The 21,122-nt window shown below is 41.0% G+C and overlaps 1 protein-coding gene across 1 annotated transcript; it reads right to left on the minus strand.

Moving 5' to 3' along the window:
• Nucleotides 1-2,388: 2,388 nt before the first annotated feature.
• Nucleotides 2,389-20,246, minus strand: LOC122092939. Its single transcript, XM_042663238.1, has 3 exons — nucleotides 19,890-20,246; nucleotides 18,973-19,046; nucleotides 2,389-2,518 (listed from the first exon to the last, which is right to left on the minus strand). Exons 1-3 carry the CDS (start codon nucleotides 20,244-20,246, stop codon nucleotides 2,515-2,517), a joined length of 435 nt encoding a protein of 144 aa, XP_042519172.1. The 3' UTR covers nucleotides 2,389-2,514.
• Nucleotides 20,247-21,122: the final 876 nt, after the last annotated feature.

Raw genomic sequence — 21,122 nt, forward strand, 5'->3', positions numbered from 1 at the left:
GTTTTGATGTGTCCTTTTTTTAAGGCACACCCTTTTTTCCTTCCCATGCATCCCAGCCCGGGACTGAGTGGACTTCTCGAGCTCCACGTCCTATCCCTACACTCATTCCTTTCCCTAATACCCCTAGTGCCAGTGTCCCACCTCCTCTACAGGTTTATCAGTGTCGGAAGTAGCCTCGAAAGCCCAGTGGTGATACTATTACTCTAGTTGATTCCCTACCTCCATTGCTGCCCTCCTCTGGTGAAGCTCCAATCCCTCCTGTCCCAAATGACTTACCAATTGCTCATCGTAAAGGTACATGCACTTGCACTAAAAATTTTTTGGCTATGTATCTGTTTGAGATTTAAAATGTAACTGCAAGCATACGGATCAGTGTAGCTATGGGTTGAACACAGGGAGAGCAACCACTTTATTTTTTTATCTCTTTTAATAATGCGAAAGTGAACCGATTAATAGTTGTGATCTAATTCTAATTACCGTCCTAAACATATGTATCTAAAATAACGTCCTAACCATTCGTCATCTAAGAATTTAAAGACGCAAGCCACGCAATTAAAATTAAATAAATAAATAACTAAAAATAAACAACCCACGCAATTAAAAAAATAATAATAATAAATAAATAAAGGAAAAAATGCTGAAATAAAAATAAAGTAAAAGAAAGAGGATGAAGCTAGAGAGAGACTCACAAGTAGGTTTCTCTACTTAGCCCGAGGGATGCATCATAATATGAGCTTCCCTACTTGACCAGAGAGTCACTCTTACAAGGGTTACTCTACTTGGCTTTAGGGAAAGGGAGACAATTAAAATAAAAGCAATAAATTGATGGTTCTATGGCTAGGAGGGGCAAAGCCAACACATACACTAGCCATGAACCTTGGGGGAAAGGGATAACAATAATGTAACGACTGAAAATAAAAATCCTAAATTAAGAAAGAAATGGTAGTCAGAAGAGGGAATGAGAGGGGGGAGAGAAGACTACTGAAGGAACCTACTTACTTGAATCAATGCTTGAACTTGAAAAAAAAAATTTGCTCCACGGCTCGTGATCTTGTCACCTAGATCTAAGCCTAGAACTATAACTTAAAAAATTACAATTCAATTGCATAAATCATAAACATAAAAAGGCTGAATAAAAATAAAAGAGTACTTGCATTAATTGACATAAAAAAACTATTACAAAAGTGATTAAAGCAAAAATAGAGAAGAACTAGAACTAAAGAGAGAGCAAGAGAAAGAGAGAGCAACTAAAAAAAAACTAGAAGAAGAATGAATTGTGCCTCTTCCTCTTACATGAGTTGTATTTATAGGGAATGGAGAGGTAGGGTAACAATTTTCTCTTTCTTAAAAGAGAGAAACCCACAATTGATTGTGAGATCTTTTGAGTCCAAAAGTGCTAAGGTGGAGGAGAGAGAAGAGAGAAATAAATTTCCTATAATTTTTTTTTGCTTATTTTCTTTCCTTTTTTTTTCCTAATTTTTTTTTCTTCTTTTTCTCTCTCCTAGGGACGATTTTCTTCTTCTTTGTGTGATTTGAACAATATTTGGTGATGATGTGGAGGAGAGAGAAGATTTGGACAATTTTTGGTTCTCCCCTTTTTTTCTCTTTCCTTTTTTTTCTTCTCTTCTTGCTTCCACGATTTTGCTTTCCTTTTTTTTTTTCTTTTTCTTCTCTTCTTGCTTCCACGATTTTGCTTGCTTCTAACTTGATGTGGAAATCCCCTCCATGCCCTTAGTGCTTTAAGTGAGTGAAAAGCAGGAAATCTTCAACAAATTCTCTAAAAAAAACAACCATGAGATTCGAACTTGAGACCTTTTGGTGAGCAAGGGAATTTTGTACACCATAGCTCACCAACTAAGCTAGGTAGTTGTTGTTACCAAAAACAAATCTTTAATCACTTAAGGATGTGGTCCATCGATCCTTGTTGGCATTTGGAGTATTCCTTGTACCTCTGGGACAATTGCAAACGGGCTGGTTCTGCATCTCGATTTAGTTCTGATCCATTATTCTTTTTCTGGCCCGAAAAGAATAATCATTTGTACGGGTGACCAAAGGAATGTGTACTTTTAATTGAACATGTCCATCTTGCTCAGAATTTCGTCCTCTTCGTAACCATGAAAAGAAATAGGACCTCTTTACGTGTAAAATTGAAGATATAGTGCCCGATAGTCCTTAAGGCCTTGAAAATATAAAACCTGCAAAAAGAGAGTAAAACCCAAGGTAGCTCCATTCTAAATATGTAAAATGCATGTTTTACTACCCTAGATTTCACATATAAATGTGCTCATCATATATACATAAGAATTACAATTTAAACATCCAGAGTACAAAAGGGATAACATCATAAAATAATTAAAAAGAATCCCGGTTTGGTATCAATGTTGCTGTCCTACAACACAACTCTTGCACGGGCACTCGGCCCCATGCCCAAGATCTTCTTGGACCCACCAGTCTTCAACTGGGAACTCCACAGTGGGTCTTGGCTCTAGCTCCTTAGTCGGGTAATCTGAAAGATCATCTAAAAGTGGTATACACATGGGATGAGCTCACTAGCACAGTAAATGAAAAGAAAGACCAATTAATCATTCAAAATACAAATGCACCTATATATATATATATATATATGCAAGTCCATTTTTATTATCTTAAACCACCTAAACATCACATCTAAGTCATAGTTCATGTGCTACTTGCAACCACAGTGCGCGTATGCCCCAGGTAAGAGCCACGAACCCCATCCCGCGATACACCCATAGGGTTGCCGGAGAAGGCCAGCCATAGGTACCAGAAAAGTAAATTGGCCTTGCCTTACATTAAATTAAAATGGGTCCTTCCCTGCATTAATTTAAAAGTAGTACGATTTTCCCTCTTGTTATATCACCAAAGTTATCGACGTCATAGTGATCGGCTGGGCATACTTCTAACCTCCACCATTGGTATACAATCTCGTGCTTTCCCCCAGTAACATACCCAACACCTAAACCCCTGCTGGGAAGGGTCGTCTGTTATAACTGCGCCATAAAATTTTCCATTTTAAATGTACAGATGGGGCACCGGAGGACACCAGTACCAATGAATACTGGGTAGTAGCCGTGTTTTGCTAGGAAGGGAAGGATGACCCCACTTACATCTGCTACTCATGCCTCAAAAATTGGAAGGGTTTTTGAGCGCAGAAGAAAAGGTTAGTCAAGCCATCACATTTCCCAGGAAAATTCCCCAGCCTTATTAGCAAAATATATAAGGTGGGGCCCACACACTTGAAACACCTTCGGAAGGCCCCACTCAAATTAAGGATCCATTTCCACACAAGGGGGGCCATTTTAGCCTTGGTCAAAATTGGATTATTTTGCCATAAGGCCCGACCCCTTGTAGGTATAAACCAAGAGGTGACGAGACGACGTGGCGCAAGGCCATCGGCTGTCCATCATCACCTAAGACACCAGGTGAGGGGATTTGTGTGATTTTATTATATAAAATTTTTATGTTACGATACATATGTTTATGAGCATGTTAATTGCATATTATAAGCTTATTACTTGTGTTGGATGTGTATGTCGCATAATGATATGAGTTGTGAATTGAGTGTGTGTGTGTGTGTGACTAAGATGCAAGGTAGCCAAAGGTTGGGTTCTGGCACTGCATGCCTAGGGTGAATGTGTGTGCATGTGTGTTTGAATGTGTGTTGGAGAGATTATGGTGCAGGATGGCCGAAGGTTGGTTCCGGCACCGCACGCCCATGGTGTGTGAGTGTGGGGTACAGGGTAGCCGAAGGTTGGTTCCAGCATTGTATGCCCACGGGGTGTGTGAGTGTGATTGTAATGTGGCGTGGCATGTTAGAATGCATTGGGCTAGGATAACTACCTGGGTACTACAACCCTTGCCAATAGGGGTTTACATATTGGCTAATCCTACCGTTCGACGGTTCAAAGTTGGGGACGATTTTTGGTGACTGAGGTGCATAGATGCCAACGTCATGACAAACCCACACACAATGTTGGATTCGGTGGTGGGTATGCCCTACATGCGATGTTGGATTCGATGTAGTGGTATTATGGGGGATTATTAATAGGGGCTTACTGGGTATCGAAGAAACCATGTAGGGACCAGTATGCTCCTGACTCGTAACTAGCTTGTATCCTTGGGGATCGATAACAAACATTCATGACTGAGGATACCACCTATGTTGTAGTAGCACTAATACCCACTTTGGACTTAGAATCTATTGATTAGGTTTGTTTGCTAATAATCCAGATCATGGCATTGCATTCATATAAATGTATTCATATTGGTTTGGTTGGGAATTTATATTATTTTATTTCATGATTTGTTGTGGATGTTTGTGTGCACCCCTCATTGGGCTTCATGGAAGCTCACCCATGTTGTTGCCCCCTTTTTAGATGTAGATCCAGGGAATCCTTCAGAGACTGTGGCTGAGGAGCTGGCCCTCTACAGAGGTGACCTTTGTGATGAGGAGCTGGTCATACACGAGGATGGTTGTGTATATGATGATTGTGCTTTTGAAGCATGCTAAGGATGACAGTATTATCTTCCCTTTTGATCCTTTTGTTTACATATCAAATGTAGCCCTAAGAGCATAACTATAATTAATATTCTGCTACAAAAAATTTTTGTTAAATATGACAAATACTATTAGACTCCACTAGTCATGTATATTTAATTCTTATTATTATTTTGTGATCTAGAATCATTTCATAATTTTATACACTTAAAGTACTGCATCGTAGATCCTGGATGGATTATGAACACTTGTGGGTGTCCATGTCACTAGGCTTCAGGTGAGTGGAGGTGGGGTGTAACATCATAGCACAAGGATATGTCATTCCTAACCACATGCTCATATATGAGATAGGATGACCGCATAGTGCCACCGCATCCCATTCCACGGGCCACCAATTCATTCGTGTCCAAGCCGACTACAGCATCTATTCTAGCAGTGTGTCATGTTCAATAATTTAAAGTCATCCATCTTATAACTCAAATCAAGAGTAAGCATTTAACAATTAAAGATATTAGCATATCAAGTCATGAATGATTTTCATAATGCACACATCAATGCATGCAAATGGCATTTGAGAATAACTAGGCTACACACAATAATGAAATGATGACATGGCTAGTTTGCAACAATAATGGAATGAATGAAAAAATGTTCCAAAAATAAAGTCAATGTCCTCTCCCCACTTACCTAGTTGTGTACGAAGTTCACCCTTGGTACGAGGAAGATCTGGCATTCGATGATATGAACTTCTAATACAACCTATCATAAAAGAGGTTGAGCTTAATATCTTCACTTTAGGCTCATAACCAATGGGGTACGATGATCCCAACGTATTTAGAATCATGAAAGCAAATTGCTCAACCAATTTGGGCTCAATCGGAACCCATAGGGTCGGATTGGTAGGTCAAGCGATGGGCCAGGCACCCACCAGTTCCTGTTTGCATGTCGATATAGGGATACTGCCTGGACCGACGAGTCAGGTGCCCACTGGTCCTTGCTCGTCGCTTGACCTAAGGGCTCTGCCTGGATCGACAGGCTCAGATTGGTGGGTCCATCCACTTTCAGGGCACCCAACAATCAAAACCAAAATTTTTCTGTTCACTTCCATTGTTTATCCCACCTTGGAGAAACCACCACAGGTCGACTCGACCGCATTTTTCACAAATCTAAGGTTCCATATCATGATTCCAATATAGATCTAGGATCGATTCAAAGTTCCAAGCTTGGGTTTTATCACTTTGCTCAAGAACACTTCAAAAACATCAAATCTTCTCTTTAGCTCAAGAGATCTACAAATGCTTCACAAATCTTACAAGTTCTTCCTCTAAATCCTTCATAAACAACATGTAGGTCCTTAATTAAACCTTTGATTCACATTCTCAAGAGAGATTAACAAGATCTAAAGGATTCCTACCCAAATCATATGATTTCACTTAGGGTTTCATGAGGGTTTAAGAAATACAGTCTTTACTCACCTCAAATTGTAGATCACGAGATGAAGATCACTAATCCAGTGTCGGATTCAAAGGATCTGACCCCGATAATGCTCAATAATCATCTTTTTCCCCATTTTCTTCCTTCTTCTTCCCTTCTCTGTCTTCTTTTTCTCCCTCTTCTTTACTTTTCTCACCCATCGTGTAAAACAATAACTGAGGGTGAAGAAAAGTAATAAATGTTATTTATACTTGGGTCAAAATATCTAGGGACCAGAGTGGTAGGTCACACTGGTGGGTCTAACCCATCTATGACCACCCACCAATCAGCCAAAACTTAGCCGAATCATTGGGATTTTTGACAGGGATCGACCTTGATATGTATTTCTCTCTCGGTAATTGGTTAATATGCGCACTTAATAAATAATATGACCACGTACCTTTATTATGTGAACATGGCCCGGTGATATGTGCAAGTGCACAGCTTGGGCATACGAACTTCACTAGGCACTGACTCCAACTCATTTGGCCAACTTGAGTTTAGAGTCACCCTTGCCATCATGTTTCATAAGGTACTCGCCTCAACTCACTCGGGTTCAGGTCCTACAAGACCAAATCGAACCAACCGGGAAATTAGACCGGGTTTAGAGAGTAGGGTATCACATTACCCCCCCCCTTTTCAAAACTTTTGTCCTCGAAATTATAGTACCTTGTAGTCAGAAAAGATGAGGATACTCAGATTGGATGTCATCTTCTTTCTCCCAAGATGCTTCTTCAAGTGAATGATTGGCCCATCGAGCCTTCACAAAAGCGATGGAGAAGAGTCTTTATTTTTTGGTCTAGGATTTCAGCAGGCTATTCCTCGTAGGTCATATCAGCTTCTAAATATTTAGGTCCCATGGACAGCACATGTAATGGATCATGGACGTACCACTTCAGCATAGACACATAGAACACATTGTGAACATTGCTGAGGGAAGGTGGAAGAGCAAACATATATGCTACGGAGGCAACTCGAGCCAAGATTTCAGATGGGTTAATGTTCCTCGTACTTAGTTTTCCTTCCTATGGAATCTATGCAACCCTTTGGTAGGAGAGATTTTGAGGAACACTTTCTCCCCCTCTTAGAATTCAATGTCTTTCCTGCGGTTGTCTATGTAGCTCTTTTGGAGTGATTGTGCTGACTTAATCCTTTCTCGAATGACATCGACCTTGTCACACGTTATCTGTATCATTTCTGGTCCAATCATCCATCGCTCACCAACTTTCTCCCAATATAGAGGCATTCTGCACTTTCTGCAATATAATGCCTCATATAGAGCCATCCCAATTGTGGTTTGATAGCTATTATTATAGGCAAACTCCATAAGAGGTAGGTATTCTTCCCAACTGCCACACATTTCTATTGCACAGGCCTTAAGCATGTCTTCCAGTATTTGTATGGTTCGTTCTGATTGCCCATCGATCTAAGGATGGAAATAGTACTCAGATTCCCTTGTGTCCCCAATGCTTGCTAGATACTCTTCTAGAATCTAGATGTGAATCTATGGTCTCTATCTGACACAATGCTTATTGGTATTCCATGTAAACAGACTATGTTATTCATATAGAGTTGGGCTAACTTGTCCATGGAGTAATTGGTTCTGATCGAGATAAAATTAGCAGTCTTGGTAAGCCTATCAACTACCACCCAAATTGCATCCATTCCCTTGGGTGTATGGTGTAGCCATGTGACAAAGTCCATGGTGATCCTATCCCACTTCCACTCTAGTACAGGGAGTGGTTGAAGAGTGCCATACAGTCGATGTCGTTCCACCTTGACTTTCTGACACACAAGACACTGTGTTACATACAAGGCAATAGTGGTCTTCATTACTGGCCAACAATAGCTTTGTTTAAGATCTTTGTAAATCTTTGTACTTCTGAGATGAAGTGAATATTCTAAATTATGTGCCTCCTTCACAATCTTGTCCTGTGTCTCCATGTATCGGGCACACACAACCAGTCCCGAAATAGTAATGCCCCATCATTAGCTATTGTGAAACCAGGGTCATTCATTGTCTACTCTTGAATTTTTAGCTTGATCCTTTGCAGCTCCATATCCAAATATTGTTTCGCTATCACCTCTTGTCTGACAGATGGATGTACCTGTAAGGCTGTCAAGGATATAGTCAAATGCTTAACATCATCTGGTTGATGTTGAAGGTCTAAGTTGGCTCCTTCGTATAGAAGGATTTCATCCATCAATATCAACTCTTGTATCAATTGTGGCCTTACAGCTAAGTACGAAAGTGATACAGTCTAAGCCTTCTGACTTAGAGCATCAACCACCACATTAGCCTTACCCGAGTGATACTGAAAATCACAATCATAGTCCTTTATAAGCTCAAGCCATCTTCTCGGCCTCATATTTAAATCTCGTTGGGTGAAGAAGTACTTAAGGCTTTTGTGATCATTGTATATCTCACACTTCTCCCCATACAAATAATGATGTCAGATCTTCAAAGCAAATATGACTGCTGCCAATTCTAAATCATGAGTGGAGTAATTCTTCTCATACTCCTTAAGTTGCCTGGATGCAAATGCTACCACCCTGCTATTTTGTATGAGAACACAGCTCAACCCGATCTTGGATGCATTGGTATAGATTTTCATCCCACCTGTACCATTTGGAATGGTCAATATAAGAGCTGACACAAACCACTTCTTCAACTCTTAGAAGCTGTTTTCACATTCTTCTGACCACTCAAACTTTACACCTTTCCTGGTCAACTTAGTCATTGGCACCGAAATTCAAGAAAAATTTTCGATGAAGCACCGGTAGTAGCCTACTAAGCCCAAGAAGCTTCTGATCTCTGTTACATTCTTGGGTGCCTCCCACTCTATGATAGCTTTCACTTTATCTAGGTCCACTTCGATCCCATTCTTAGACACCACATGTCCTAGGAATCCTACTTGCTTGAGCCAAAATTCACATTTCCTAAATTTGGCATATAATTGCTACTCTCTTAGTCTCTATAGTACTATTCTAAGGTGTTTTACATGTTCTTCTTCTGACTTTGAGTAAATTAAGATGTCATCATTGAAAATGATGACCCACTTATCAAGAACATCGTGAAATACTCGATTCATTAAATCCATAAAAGTAGCCAGTGCATTAGTTAGCCCGAAAGACAGCACTAAGAATTCATAATGACCATATAGGGTTCCAAAAGTTGTCTTTGGTATGTCACTGCTCTTAATTTTGAGTTGGTAGTAACCTGATCTAAGATCAATCTTTGAAAACACTTTAGCACCTTGCAGTTGATCAAATAGGTTGTTGATGCATGGCAATGGATACCAGTTCTTAATGGCCAACTTATTCAGTTCCCGGTAATCGATGCATATACGCAGACTACCATCCTTCTTCTTGACAAATAAGAATGGTGCACCCCAAGGTGAGACACTTGGGCGTATAAACCCCTTTTTCAACAAATCTTGCAACTATATCTGTAGCTTTTTTAATTCGACTTATGCCATTCTATACGGAGCTTTAGACACTAGGGCAACTCCAGAAATCAGATCAATGGCAAACTCCAGCTCTCTGTTAGGCAGTAGCTGGGTAGATCATCTGGGAAGACATCAGGGAATTTCTTGAATACCTCTAATTCCTCCAGTGGTGTAATTTTCACATCCACATCTAGTACTAATGCAAGGTAGCTCTGACATCAATCTTGTAGTAACTTCATCGCCTACAATGCAGAGATGATGGTCTTTCTAGATCCCCTTTACCTTTCAACTTGATACACAAGCTCTACTCCTTCGTCATCCTTCAACTTAACTTGTTTCTCAGCACACATCAAATTTGCTCGATGAGCTAACAACCAATCCATGCCCAGAATGACGTCAAAATTCCGCAAGTTGAATTTGATAAGCTGGGCATCCAACTTCTTTCCATTAATCTCAACTGAACACAACCCACGCACTTCTTTCAACTATTCTACCATGCCTGTTGGTGTGCTAACCACTAACTTGCATTCTAAGGTCTCAGATGGCACATTAAGTTTCTTAGAAAATCTCTTAGACACAAATGAATGCAAAGCCCCAGAGTCGAACAAGACATATGCAGGTATACCTGATACAGATAAGACACCTATCATTGCATTGCATATAAGTATAACAGGTTACTCAAAATTTATCACCAAAATCTTTTAATTTAAAGTATACCTGCTACTACTTCAGTACTGGCTTCGACCTCCTCAGCTGTTAAGGCATACATCCTTCCCTAAGGCTAGTTTCCCTGAGTCAATGCAGGTCTATAGACAGGGGGCCAATTAGGTGGTGCCACTGTTGGTTACCAGTAATCCTTGGCGAAGTACCCGCACGAATGATAATTATAGCATCGATTTAGTGCTGCCTAAACTAGAGTGGGAGCTCTCTGTACTGATTCTGGTGCAGCTAGAGGACAAGGGGGTCACGGGGCCATAGGAACCACACTAGTGTTAAGGCGGAAAGATGTAGTGCCCGATCCACTAGCGGGTCGGGAAGGACAACCCGATGGCCTGTAAGGCTATAGATAAGAGGGACCATAAGAGTATGACCCATGAAAGCTCTTGCTCAGGCTACCTGAATTAGCATATGGGTTTGCCCTCTTTCACAGTCCCGGTGTAAGGGGTGGCTCTCCCATTTGCTTATCTTCCATTGTCTTGGCATTTTGCACAATTTGTGGATAATCAGTTAAGCCTAACACCTCCAACACTGTACCAATAGATGTCTTCAACCCCTTTAGAAATTTCTGGGCTTTTTCTTTAGCCAACTTCATATGGCAAGGAGCAACATAGAATAAACTTTCAAACCGCTGCTGATACTCCAGAGCAGTTTTGCTTCCTTGAGTTAGTGCCATAAACTCCGCCTCTTTGCGGTCTCTGAAGCTCTTTGGATAATAATTTGATAAGAACAACTCCTTGAATTTTTCCTAAGTAGGCTCTGAGTGAGTTTCCATCAATATAGGCATGGAAGCTTTCCACCAAGAATCAGCTTCATTTCTAAGTTGCAACTAAGGGTGTAATCAGTTCAGTTTTGACTATTCTGTTCGGTTTCGATTTAGTTCCAAATGATAATAAGGTGGACCATAATCGAACCAAGAATTGACTAGATTTCATATTTAGATACTCAAACTGATTCAATTCGGCTCGGTTTGGTTTCGATTCCAATTCGATTCTTATATGCAGTTTTAATTCGATTTTATACCTCAAATTTAATTCGGTTATGAAAACGGTTCCACTTTTGAACCATGACTGTGATAGACCAAAGGCCATAAGGGGCCCAAGTTATGGGCCTTATAGCCATTGCTAACTCCAAAATTATCTTAGCTTGTAAATATGTGATGATAAATTACAAAAAACACTTGCCACATCAAAAAAAGAGTTTGCAAAAAACACTCTTGAATGATAAGAGAAAATTTGGTTTGGTTTCGGTTCGAACCGATGATTCTGACACCCTAAACCGAAATCAAGCCGAACCAAATAGCATACTCACATATTCAAACCGAATTTGAACTGAATAAATTCGATTCGGTTTTGGTCCGGTTAATTCAGCTTGGTTTCGATTTTGGTATTTGGTTTCGGTTTGAAATTGACACCCATAGTTGCGACCCTGCATAGATAAGCTTTTATGTCTCTGTGCACTCTACAATATCAAATACTTTCTCTAGTTCTTGGATCCATCGATCCAGCTCCAATGGGTCATTACCCACCTTGGAGAAGATGGGTGGCATGTAATTCTTAAAAGACTCCACCACCTCTGCTGTAGTGGTAGATGGTGGATGATAAGGTGGATAAGCCGGATAGTATGGGTAGGGTGGAGGCATCATGAATGGTGGAGTACCATATGGTGGAATCGGAGGGGTACTTCCCAGTTGATCTTAAGGTATAACCCCAGGCGGTGTTCCTCCGAATTGCACTCCAATACCTAACCCTACGGGAGGGGTCCTGTGTAGTAAACCCTCTAGGAGGCTGACCCTGTAGAGTAGGGTTCAAGTATTGTTGCTGCAGAAAAGCCCGTTGCGACTATTGTATAAGGGTCGCCACATCACCATTAGTGATGACATATGGGGGACCCAGAATTTCATTCACGGGTGGGTTACCCTAAACTTCCTCCGGATCATGATCCACTTGTGGTTGTGGATGTGAGGATTGCCCCACGGGTCGAGGTCCACAAAAAATGGGTGGTCAACCATGAGAGGTACCATGGGCACGACCACTGGATTTGGTGCGTACCATGGTGTTTTGTACCTGGATTATTCCAAAATGTAAGCATTGATTGATTGCCACAACATTTGTATATATATTCACAATCAATTGCATTTTTATATCATAGGTTACATTGATGCACCACACCACATGATCAAATGCACCCGTAACTATTTATTCAATACATAGTTTGGTCTCACAATGATGCTTAACTACGCAGAAAAACACCCCTATTAGTGTATAATTGGGGCCCACAAGGCACGGAATACAAAAAATTCCAAACTCAGGTCTTTCTAGGCCTTGATACCCAAACCGACGGCCAAAACTGATGGGCAAGGTCAAGCTAGGGCCCTCCAGTCGCGACCGAGAGACCTAAAAGGGGTTTTAAAACCCTTATTTTTCCCACTCTTTCCTTTATTCTCTCCAAACTTAGAGCTAGGGCGATTTGAGGGTCCGTTCCAATGCTTCAACTCGCAATCTCACTCACAAAGCGGCGTTCATCTCTTCTTCATCTTCTCAAATACTCAAGTAAGTTCCCTTTTCTCTATTTTCTCTTTGTGAATGATGTTTTTCGGTATTCTTTCATTATAGAAACTCATAATCTCATCATATACTTCATTTGCTCCATGAAATATTGTTTTCTTGATAATGTGATGATTCATTCATGCTTCCCATGATTTGTTGGCCTTGATTGACCGATTTATAGATAGAAATCTCAAATTCTTTGCCCTAGTTTCTCTGTTTTAGGGTTTCCTTCACATTTTTCTTCTTTATTGCAAATTGATGGTTACCATGCTATTTTTCACTCTCAATGCACACATATATTAGTAGAGAAGTCATTTCCATTCGTGTATGCATGGGTTTTTCTTCCTTTTGATACACATTTACCCCTTTATGGTCAAAATCCTTGGAATTTGGGGGTTTTCTTCATTTTTTTTTCTTATGAATGACAATGCCACTATGTCCATCCTCTATCACTTACCTTTTAAATAATTTGATTCATTCTTTTGTAGGCATATACTCATTTTCCGCTATGATTGGCTCATGTCCGCTCAATGTATAACTTCCATTTTCTTCAAGTTACTGTATCAAGGTTTCCATCCCCATTTTCCAATTTGTTTTGACCTCTAGTCATGATTTTGCTTATTGTTTCCCATTCGACTACATTTGGCATTAAGTAAGTTCTCACACCCATACACTTCCTTAGTACATATTCTTTTATTTCTTTCTAAGTTCATCCCTTAATATCATTGCATGTTGATATTTGTACATGCACTTTGGGGTCCTTTCATTCATGTCACTTCTCATAGGGTTCATTTCACCCCCCCCCTTTTATAACATTGCTTATCCCATTATCTTCATACTCTTTTGTTCATTTAAACTTACACATCTCCTTGGTGCTTTCAGAAAGTCATCCAGGAAGGACAAGAAGGCAGCCTCCTCCTCCAAAAGGAGGAAGACCATTGCATCCCGAGGGAGGAATTTAACCCCTAGTTCCTCTTCATCGGGGGTCCGACCCGTAAGGGGCCCCTTTGTCGATCCGACAGACTTTGATGAGAGTTTATTCCACAGCCCCGAGACAACCGTGGCCTTGTCCATCTTCTCTAAAAGGTCAGTCATGATGGAAAATTCCGTGGTGACTAAGGATTTTATAGCTTATCAGATGATGGAGAAATTCACAGCCCTGGGTTGGCAATCCATGCACCATGCCGATAGTCCATGCTAAGAGGACCTTATCCGATACTTTTATTGCAACTTGGAGGCCTCCTATGAGAATGGGGAGTACTCTCTCACCAGTTTGGTGAAGGGAGTAAACATCGTCCTGACTATGGATCTATTGGCAGGAATCTTGGGTATCTCAGCTAAGGGTGCCCATTTCTACAATCCCCCAAGGATCAAGGCTATGGGGTCAGACTTGAGTGTTGAGATGCAAGAAGGCATCTATGAGACTATTTGTGTCCGAGACAGCCTATGATGCAGACGCTCTTGTGTTTTCCTGCTTGGCCCAGTATAACATGCTCCCTAGAGCAGGTCACAAGAACCAGGTAAGTTTCATGACCGCCTACATAGCCTACTGCATTTTTGTGGCCTTGGAAGAGGGTGCTCCCTAACTTTGCCTCCCCTACGTTATGATGAAAACCATGGAGTATCACATTGCTCACCCCAATGATTCTGATTTCCCCTATAGAAGATCACTCACCAAGGTCTTCGAGTACTTCCAGGTGGATTTGTTGGGTGAGAAGGGAAAGTATCCAGGAGACAAGTTCACTAGAGAGAACTTAAGGAGGATGGGGTTTCCAGTGTCGATGGCTGCACCATAGGAGGAGAAAGAACAAGGGCCAGTGGACATGGAGGGAGAGTATGTTAATGAGGAGGATGAGGACTATATTCCTCATCCAGATGAGGACTATATTCCTCATCCAGATGAGGAGGAGATTGATGAGAATGAGATCCTCGAGGAGGAGCCCTTAAAGTCTCAAGCTGCTGATCCGCATTTAGAGCTCCACCACCTTCAGGTGAGGCTTTTGATTTTCAAAAATTGATGGCTAGTATTAGTGCCCTGAAAAAGGGGCAAGATAATATTTCGAAGCACGTTGAGGAGAGTGTCGCCCAGGTTGGGGAGGTTGGAGACGGATTTCCAGATCCTAGCAGAGGACTTGGATAATGTTTCCAAGGGTATCACCACTGGTTTCTGTCGAGTGCAAAGGGAGGTGGTCCTGATAAATGACTAGCTAGACTTTTATGACTACCAATTTCATTGCAAATTACGGCCCAAGCGGGGAAGTTTATCCACCGCTCCCAATGACGATTGATGAAGCGACAGATCCTCCTCTACTTTCCTCCTTTCTGGCCTTATCTCTCTTTTCTCTTTCTCTATCTGATGATAATGATTCTATGGTGGTTGTAATTTGGGTACATTTCTATGGTTGGGGACTTGGAAAGGTATTTATGTGGATATTTGAAATTCTGGGATAAGTTTTATTAGCTTTGATTTATTGTTTGTGGTTTGGTGGTGAAAGTGTTTGTTACCCTTCTTTTGTGATTATATTTTTGTATGTGATTATCAAATGACTTTTTCTATAAAAAAATTGGAATTTCAATATAGCGCCATTATGCTGCCCAAATTTTGTCAAAATTTTAATCATGGTTTATGGAATTGGTCAGTTGATTCTTTGTTAATCTATTTAAGTTCTACCTCTCATGCATGCAATAGAATGCAAGAATGTAGACTTTTCATCTTATTACATGTTTTAGTTCTTTAAAGCTTTTATATTTACCCAACCCCGAAGTCCTATTATAGATTCTATGGGATCTAACTTGTATGTTGTGAGTGGTAGAGCATCACACTCTGATACCACCGCTGTCACATCCCGTTCTCACAAAACTGGATCGGTGACTGAGTTAACACCTGTTAACCCGAAACCTGTCAGGATCATATGATACAATAACCACTACACAGCATACCCACAACTAAAGAAATCAATTTTTATATTTCAGCGAAAGTCTTACAAGTATATACATGTAAATACCCCAATACTCTTGATACTCAAATTGTATTACATAGTACATATACATGTGGGCCCGTAGGCGTGATATATAAATAAGAATTACAACTTAAACATCCAAAGTAAAAAATGGATAGCATCATAAAATAATCAAAAGAATCCTGGATTGGTATCAGTGTTGCTGTTCCACAACACAACTCTCACAAGGGCACTCGGCCCTGTGCCCAAGATCTTCTAAGACCCACTAGTCTTCAACTGAGAACTTTATAGTGGATCCTGCCTCTAACTCCTCAGCCAGGTAACCTACAAGATCATCTAAAAGTGGTGTACACGTGGGACGAGCTCACTAGCCCAGTAAGTGAAAAGAAAGACCAAGCAATCATTCGCAATACAAATGCATTGATATGTATGCAAGTCCCTTTTTATTATCTTAAACCACCTAAACATCACATCTAAGTCATAGGTCATGTGCTACTCACAACCACAGTGTGTTTATGCCCCTGGTATGAGCCGCGAATCCCATCCCATGATACGCCCATGGGTTGCCGAAGAATGCCAGCCGTGGGTACCAAAAAAGTTAATGGGCCTTGCCCTGCATTAAAGTAAAATGGTCCTTACCCTGAATTAAAATAAAATGGGCATTGCTCTATATTAATTTAAAAGCAGTACGATTAGCCCTCTTGTTATATCACCAAAGTTGCCAACCTTCCTAGTGATCGGCCGGGCATACTTCTAACTGCCATCATTGGTACACGACCTCAAGCTTCCCCCAAGTGATATACCCAACACCTAAACCCCTGCTGAGAAGGGTCATAGCACAGGGATATGTCATTCCTAACCGCATGCTTCTATATAAGATAGTACAACTGCATAGTACCACCGCGTCCCATTCCACGGGCCACCAATGCATTTGTGTCCAAGTCGTTTACGGCTTCTAATCTAGCAATACGTCATGTTCAATAATTTAAAGTCATCCATCTCACAACTCAAAGCAAAAGTAAGCATTTAACAATTAAAGATATCAGCATATCAAGTCATAAATGATTTTCATAATGCATACATCAATGCATGCAAATAGCATTCGAGAAGGACTAGGCTACACACAATAATGAAATGATGATATGGATAGTCTACAAAAATAATGGAATGAATGCAAAAAAACTCTAAAAATAAAGTCAATGTCCTCTCCCCACTTACCTAGTTGTGTACGAAGTTCACCCTTGGTATGAGGAAGATCCGGTGTTCGATGACATAAATTTCTAGCACAACCTATCATAAAAGAGGTTAAGCTTAATATCTTCACTTTAGGCTCATAACCAATGGAGTACGATGATCCCAACATATTAGAATCATGAAAGTAGGTTGCCCGACCAATTTGGGCCCAATCGGAACCCATTGGGTCAAATTGGTAGGTTAAGTGGCGGGCCAGGCACCCACCAGTCCCTACTCACCTATAAATCTAGGGACACTGCCTGGATCGACAGGCCAGGAGCGGTGGGCCAGGTGCCCACTGGTCCTTGCTAGCCGATCGGCCCAGAGGCCTTGCCTGGACCGACGGGCCAGGAGCGGCAGGCCAGGTGCCCACCGTTCCTTGCTCGTCGCTTGACCCAAGGGCTCTGCTTGGACCGACGGGCTCAGATTGGTGGGTCCATCCACTTTTAGGGCACCCATCAATCAGAACCAAAATTTTACTGTTCACTTTCATTCTTCATCCCACCTTGGGGAAACCACCATGGGTCGATTCAATCGCATTTTCTACAAATCTAAGGTTACATACCATGATTCCAACATAGATCTAGGATCGATTCAAAGTTCCAAGCTTGGGTTTTACTTCTTTGCTCAAGAACACTTCAAAAACCTCAAATCTTCTCTTTAGCTCAAGAGATCAACAAATGCTTCACAAATCTTGCAAGTTCTTCCTCTAAATCCTTCATAAACAACATTTCGGTCATTTATTAAACCTTAGATTCATATTCTCAAGAAAGATTGACAAGATCTAAAGGATTCCTACCCAAATCATAGGATTTCACTTAGGGTTTCATGAGGGATAAGAAATACAGTGTTTACTACCTCAAATCATCGATCTCGAGATGAGGATCACTAATCCGGTGTCGGATTCAAAGGATCTGACCCCAGCGATGCGTAACGATTATCTTTGTCCCCATTTTCTTCCTTCTTCTTCCCTTCTCTTTCTTCTTTTTCTCTCTCTTCTTTACTTTTCTCACCCACCGTGTAAAACAATAAATGAGGGTGAAGAAAAGTAATAAATGCTATTTAATCTTGGGTCAAAATATCTAGGGACTAGAGTGGTAGTTCACACTAGTGGGTCCGACCCATCCATGACCACCCACTAATCAGCTAAAACTTAGCCGAATCATTGGGATTTTCGATGGGGCTCGGCCCCGACATGTATTTCTCTCTCGACAATTGGTTAATGTGCGCATTTAATATAGAATATGGCCATATACCTTTATTATGCGTACATGGCCCGGTGATACGTGCAAGTGCATGGCTTGGGCACATGGACTTCACTAGGTATAGACTCCAACTCATCTGGCTAATCTAAGTTCAGAGTCACCCTTGCCATCATGTTCCATAAGGTGCTTGCCTTGGCTCGCTTAGGTTCAGGTCCTGCAAGACCAAATCGAACCAACCAGGAAATTAGACCGGGTTTAGAGAGTAGGGTATCACATTAAGTCTATCTTCCCCCATATTGTAAATCTTCAAACTTTCACCTTCTACCTATTTACCTCCTGTTTAGGACAAATTTTGGACTGGATAGTTACAGATGACTCTTTATGTACTTGTGTTATACAAACCTTGATCTCTTCTTCTGTGTGTATTGTGTTTTAAATGTTTTAGGCTAAACACCCTTTGAAGAGACCCAACCCATCAAATCTTTTCTAGTAATCTGTCACACCCTGCCCAAAATATGGCTAAGGTATGCGGCACTGGATTCTCAACCCAGTCAGCCTGACTTTACCCAAGATCACAGATGCAGTGCAGTAACCAAAACCCACCGTACAAATTAGCTACTTAATCAGAGTACCGATATAAGATCCATAGAAAGCATAAATACGTGTGGTGATCAGACTACCATCCACTACCACAAGAACCATCCACAAGTCTCGATCACACCAAGTCAAGAAAACATGCATCATGTGAAAATATATAATTTTATATAAAATAAAACCAAAACACCGATATCATCACATTAAACATGTGCAAGCAAAACCAAAACATACAAAAAAACACTCTATAAAATAAACCAAACACCCACTCACCTAATTTCTCGAATCTGATGTTCTTTCGATGAATTCCCGATCACACATGTCCTCACCAAGTGTACATCAGGTTCCTAAAATTATCAGTTTACACATATAAAATGTTATTTCCATAATTATCATTATTCTTCCCTATACCTCTATTGAATTACTATGCTGGGATTCACATCCACTGACGAATTGGTATTCCATTCCAACCTATCTAATTTGTAGGTTCTTTGTTCAAGCCACATACATAGTCATTGAGCTTACTTTTGGTTTATTAAAATGAATTCACATGTATTTAGTTCATATTTACCATACCAAATGTGCATGTACTGCCCTAGCCCATAGAGTACCTGCTTGGAGTCTCAGGCACATGTAAGGGCAATACTGACATTTCCAACGTAACTTGTTTCATAGCTTTTACCTTCCCTGTAGGTCTTAGGACTAGCCCTCATTTGGCTCAGTCTTTGTGGGGTAAGGTTGTAAACACTAGTACAGGCAATAAGGTTCACCCCTTTCATCATAACACCTTTGTACCTGTTCTGTCAGGGCACAACCGGTTGGCCGATTCCCCTAGCAGAATAGGTTGTTATCAGCCCAATAGTCCTGCCCTCTCTGCAAATTTTTGCCAGGCAGTTCCAACACCTGAGTTACACTTCACCCTCTTAAATTGGGACTATGTGGAGGTTAATCTCACACTCAATTGTGGTAAATTTAATTTAATTGGCAAAAGCCCCATGGCTTAGGGTTTCTAAAGAGTTCTATACCCATTCGTGTCCCAATTGAGCTCCACAGTTGGGGCCTTTATTGTGGGAGATTGTACTGGGTCCCCACACAAAATTCCCAACTTCCAATGATGAATTCATGCTCTTACTATCCTTAACCAATTTCGACCATACTCAAAATTGACAAGCTAGGGTTAGGATTTTTACTTTCCCAGTTGATGTCATATATGATACCACCCTGTCTTCAGTTGAGAAGCCTTGTACTAGCTCCACCAGTGTAGCAGCACACCACCACCCATACATGTATGAGGGCAGCAGCTGCAGTGCACCCTTTGCTGCACATGCGAGTGCAGCAACAGCAGCAACTGCAAGTAGCAACAGGCAGCCGCTTGCATAGCAAGCAGCATCCGCAACTGTATGCCAGCAGCAGCAGCAACCCCCCTTTCCCTTCTTCCTTCCTCTCCTCTTCCTTTCTCTTTCTCTTCTCTCTTCTCCGCACTTCACAGCAACCTCAAAAGGAGAGAAATGGCCGACCTTGTTGTTTATATAGCTTGGCAAATTCATTTTGTAAAAAACCATTTTTCCTTACTGTTTAAACAACTTATTATTGGAAGTAGAGTTTGACAGGTAACCGATTGCATTAGGATCCAAAATTATGCCCTAATCAATGGTAGGAGTGGGTAAAATAACCCTGCTAAGTGGTGGGACCCACAGGAGAGATGCAGTTTTCTGGATATTCTGCCAGTGCAACTGACTGGCCGGTTGGCAGGGGCCTATCCCACCGGGTACCTGTTGTGGGCCTTCCTACTAACCATTCTTCAGCCAATGGTATCCCCTCTTGTAGAGGACCTTCCCCACATCCATCCTCCACTATTTTTCCCATTTCGTATCACTTCCACTCATTTCCTTCTTATGCCACTTTACCCCAAATTCTATCTCCAGGGACTTCCAACCTTGGGTTCTAACTCACCAAACTCTACTTTCAGAACTGAGGGGTTCTAAACCCAGGGTGTTACATAATCGGGATGCCTATGTTGAATGAGTTTGACTTCCTAGATGATGGTGCTGATTCCCATTATTCACATACTTTTGCTGAAACCACTGTGTGGGACTTCATTCCTGAGCTCAGAAAGAGAATGTATCAACACCAGTGTGAAGATTTTGAGTTTATTTATATCCAACTTCTTTGCAAACGGAACTCCTAGATAAAGGAGTACCGAATAACTTTGAGCTAGAACATCAAGTGGCCATAGTTTCAGTCCATCTTTCTTTATTGATGAACATCAAGGATCCTTTATTTGGAAAAACATATTCTATTTCTGAAAAATATTTAAACAATACGAGACTCAACCCAAATGGAGGAGTGAAACAATGTTCCTCATGGAACTCTTCTGACTTATTAACCAACAAAGGACAGGGTTTTGGTTTTCAGTCAATACA

Source organism: Macadamia integrifolia, chromosome 11 (genome assembly GCF_013358625.1).
Source record: "Macadamia integrifolia cultivar HAES 741 chromosome 11, SCU_Mint_v3, whole genome shotgun sequence".
Taxonomy (NCBI): domain Eukaryota; kingdom Viridiplantae; phylum Streptophyta; class Magnoliopsida; order Proteales; family Proteaceae; genus Macadamia; species Macadamia integrifolia.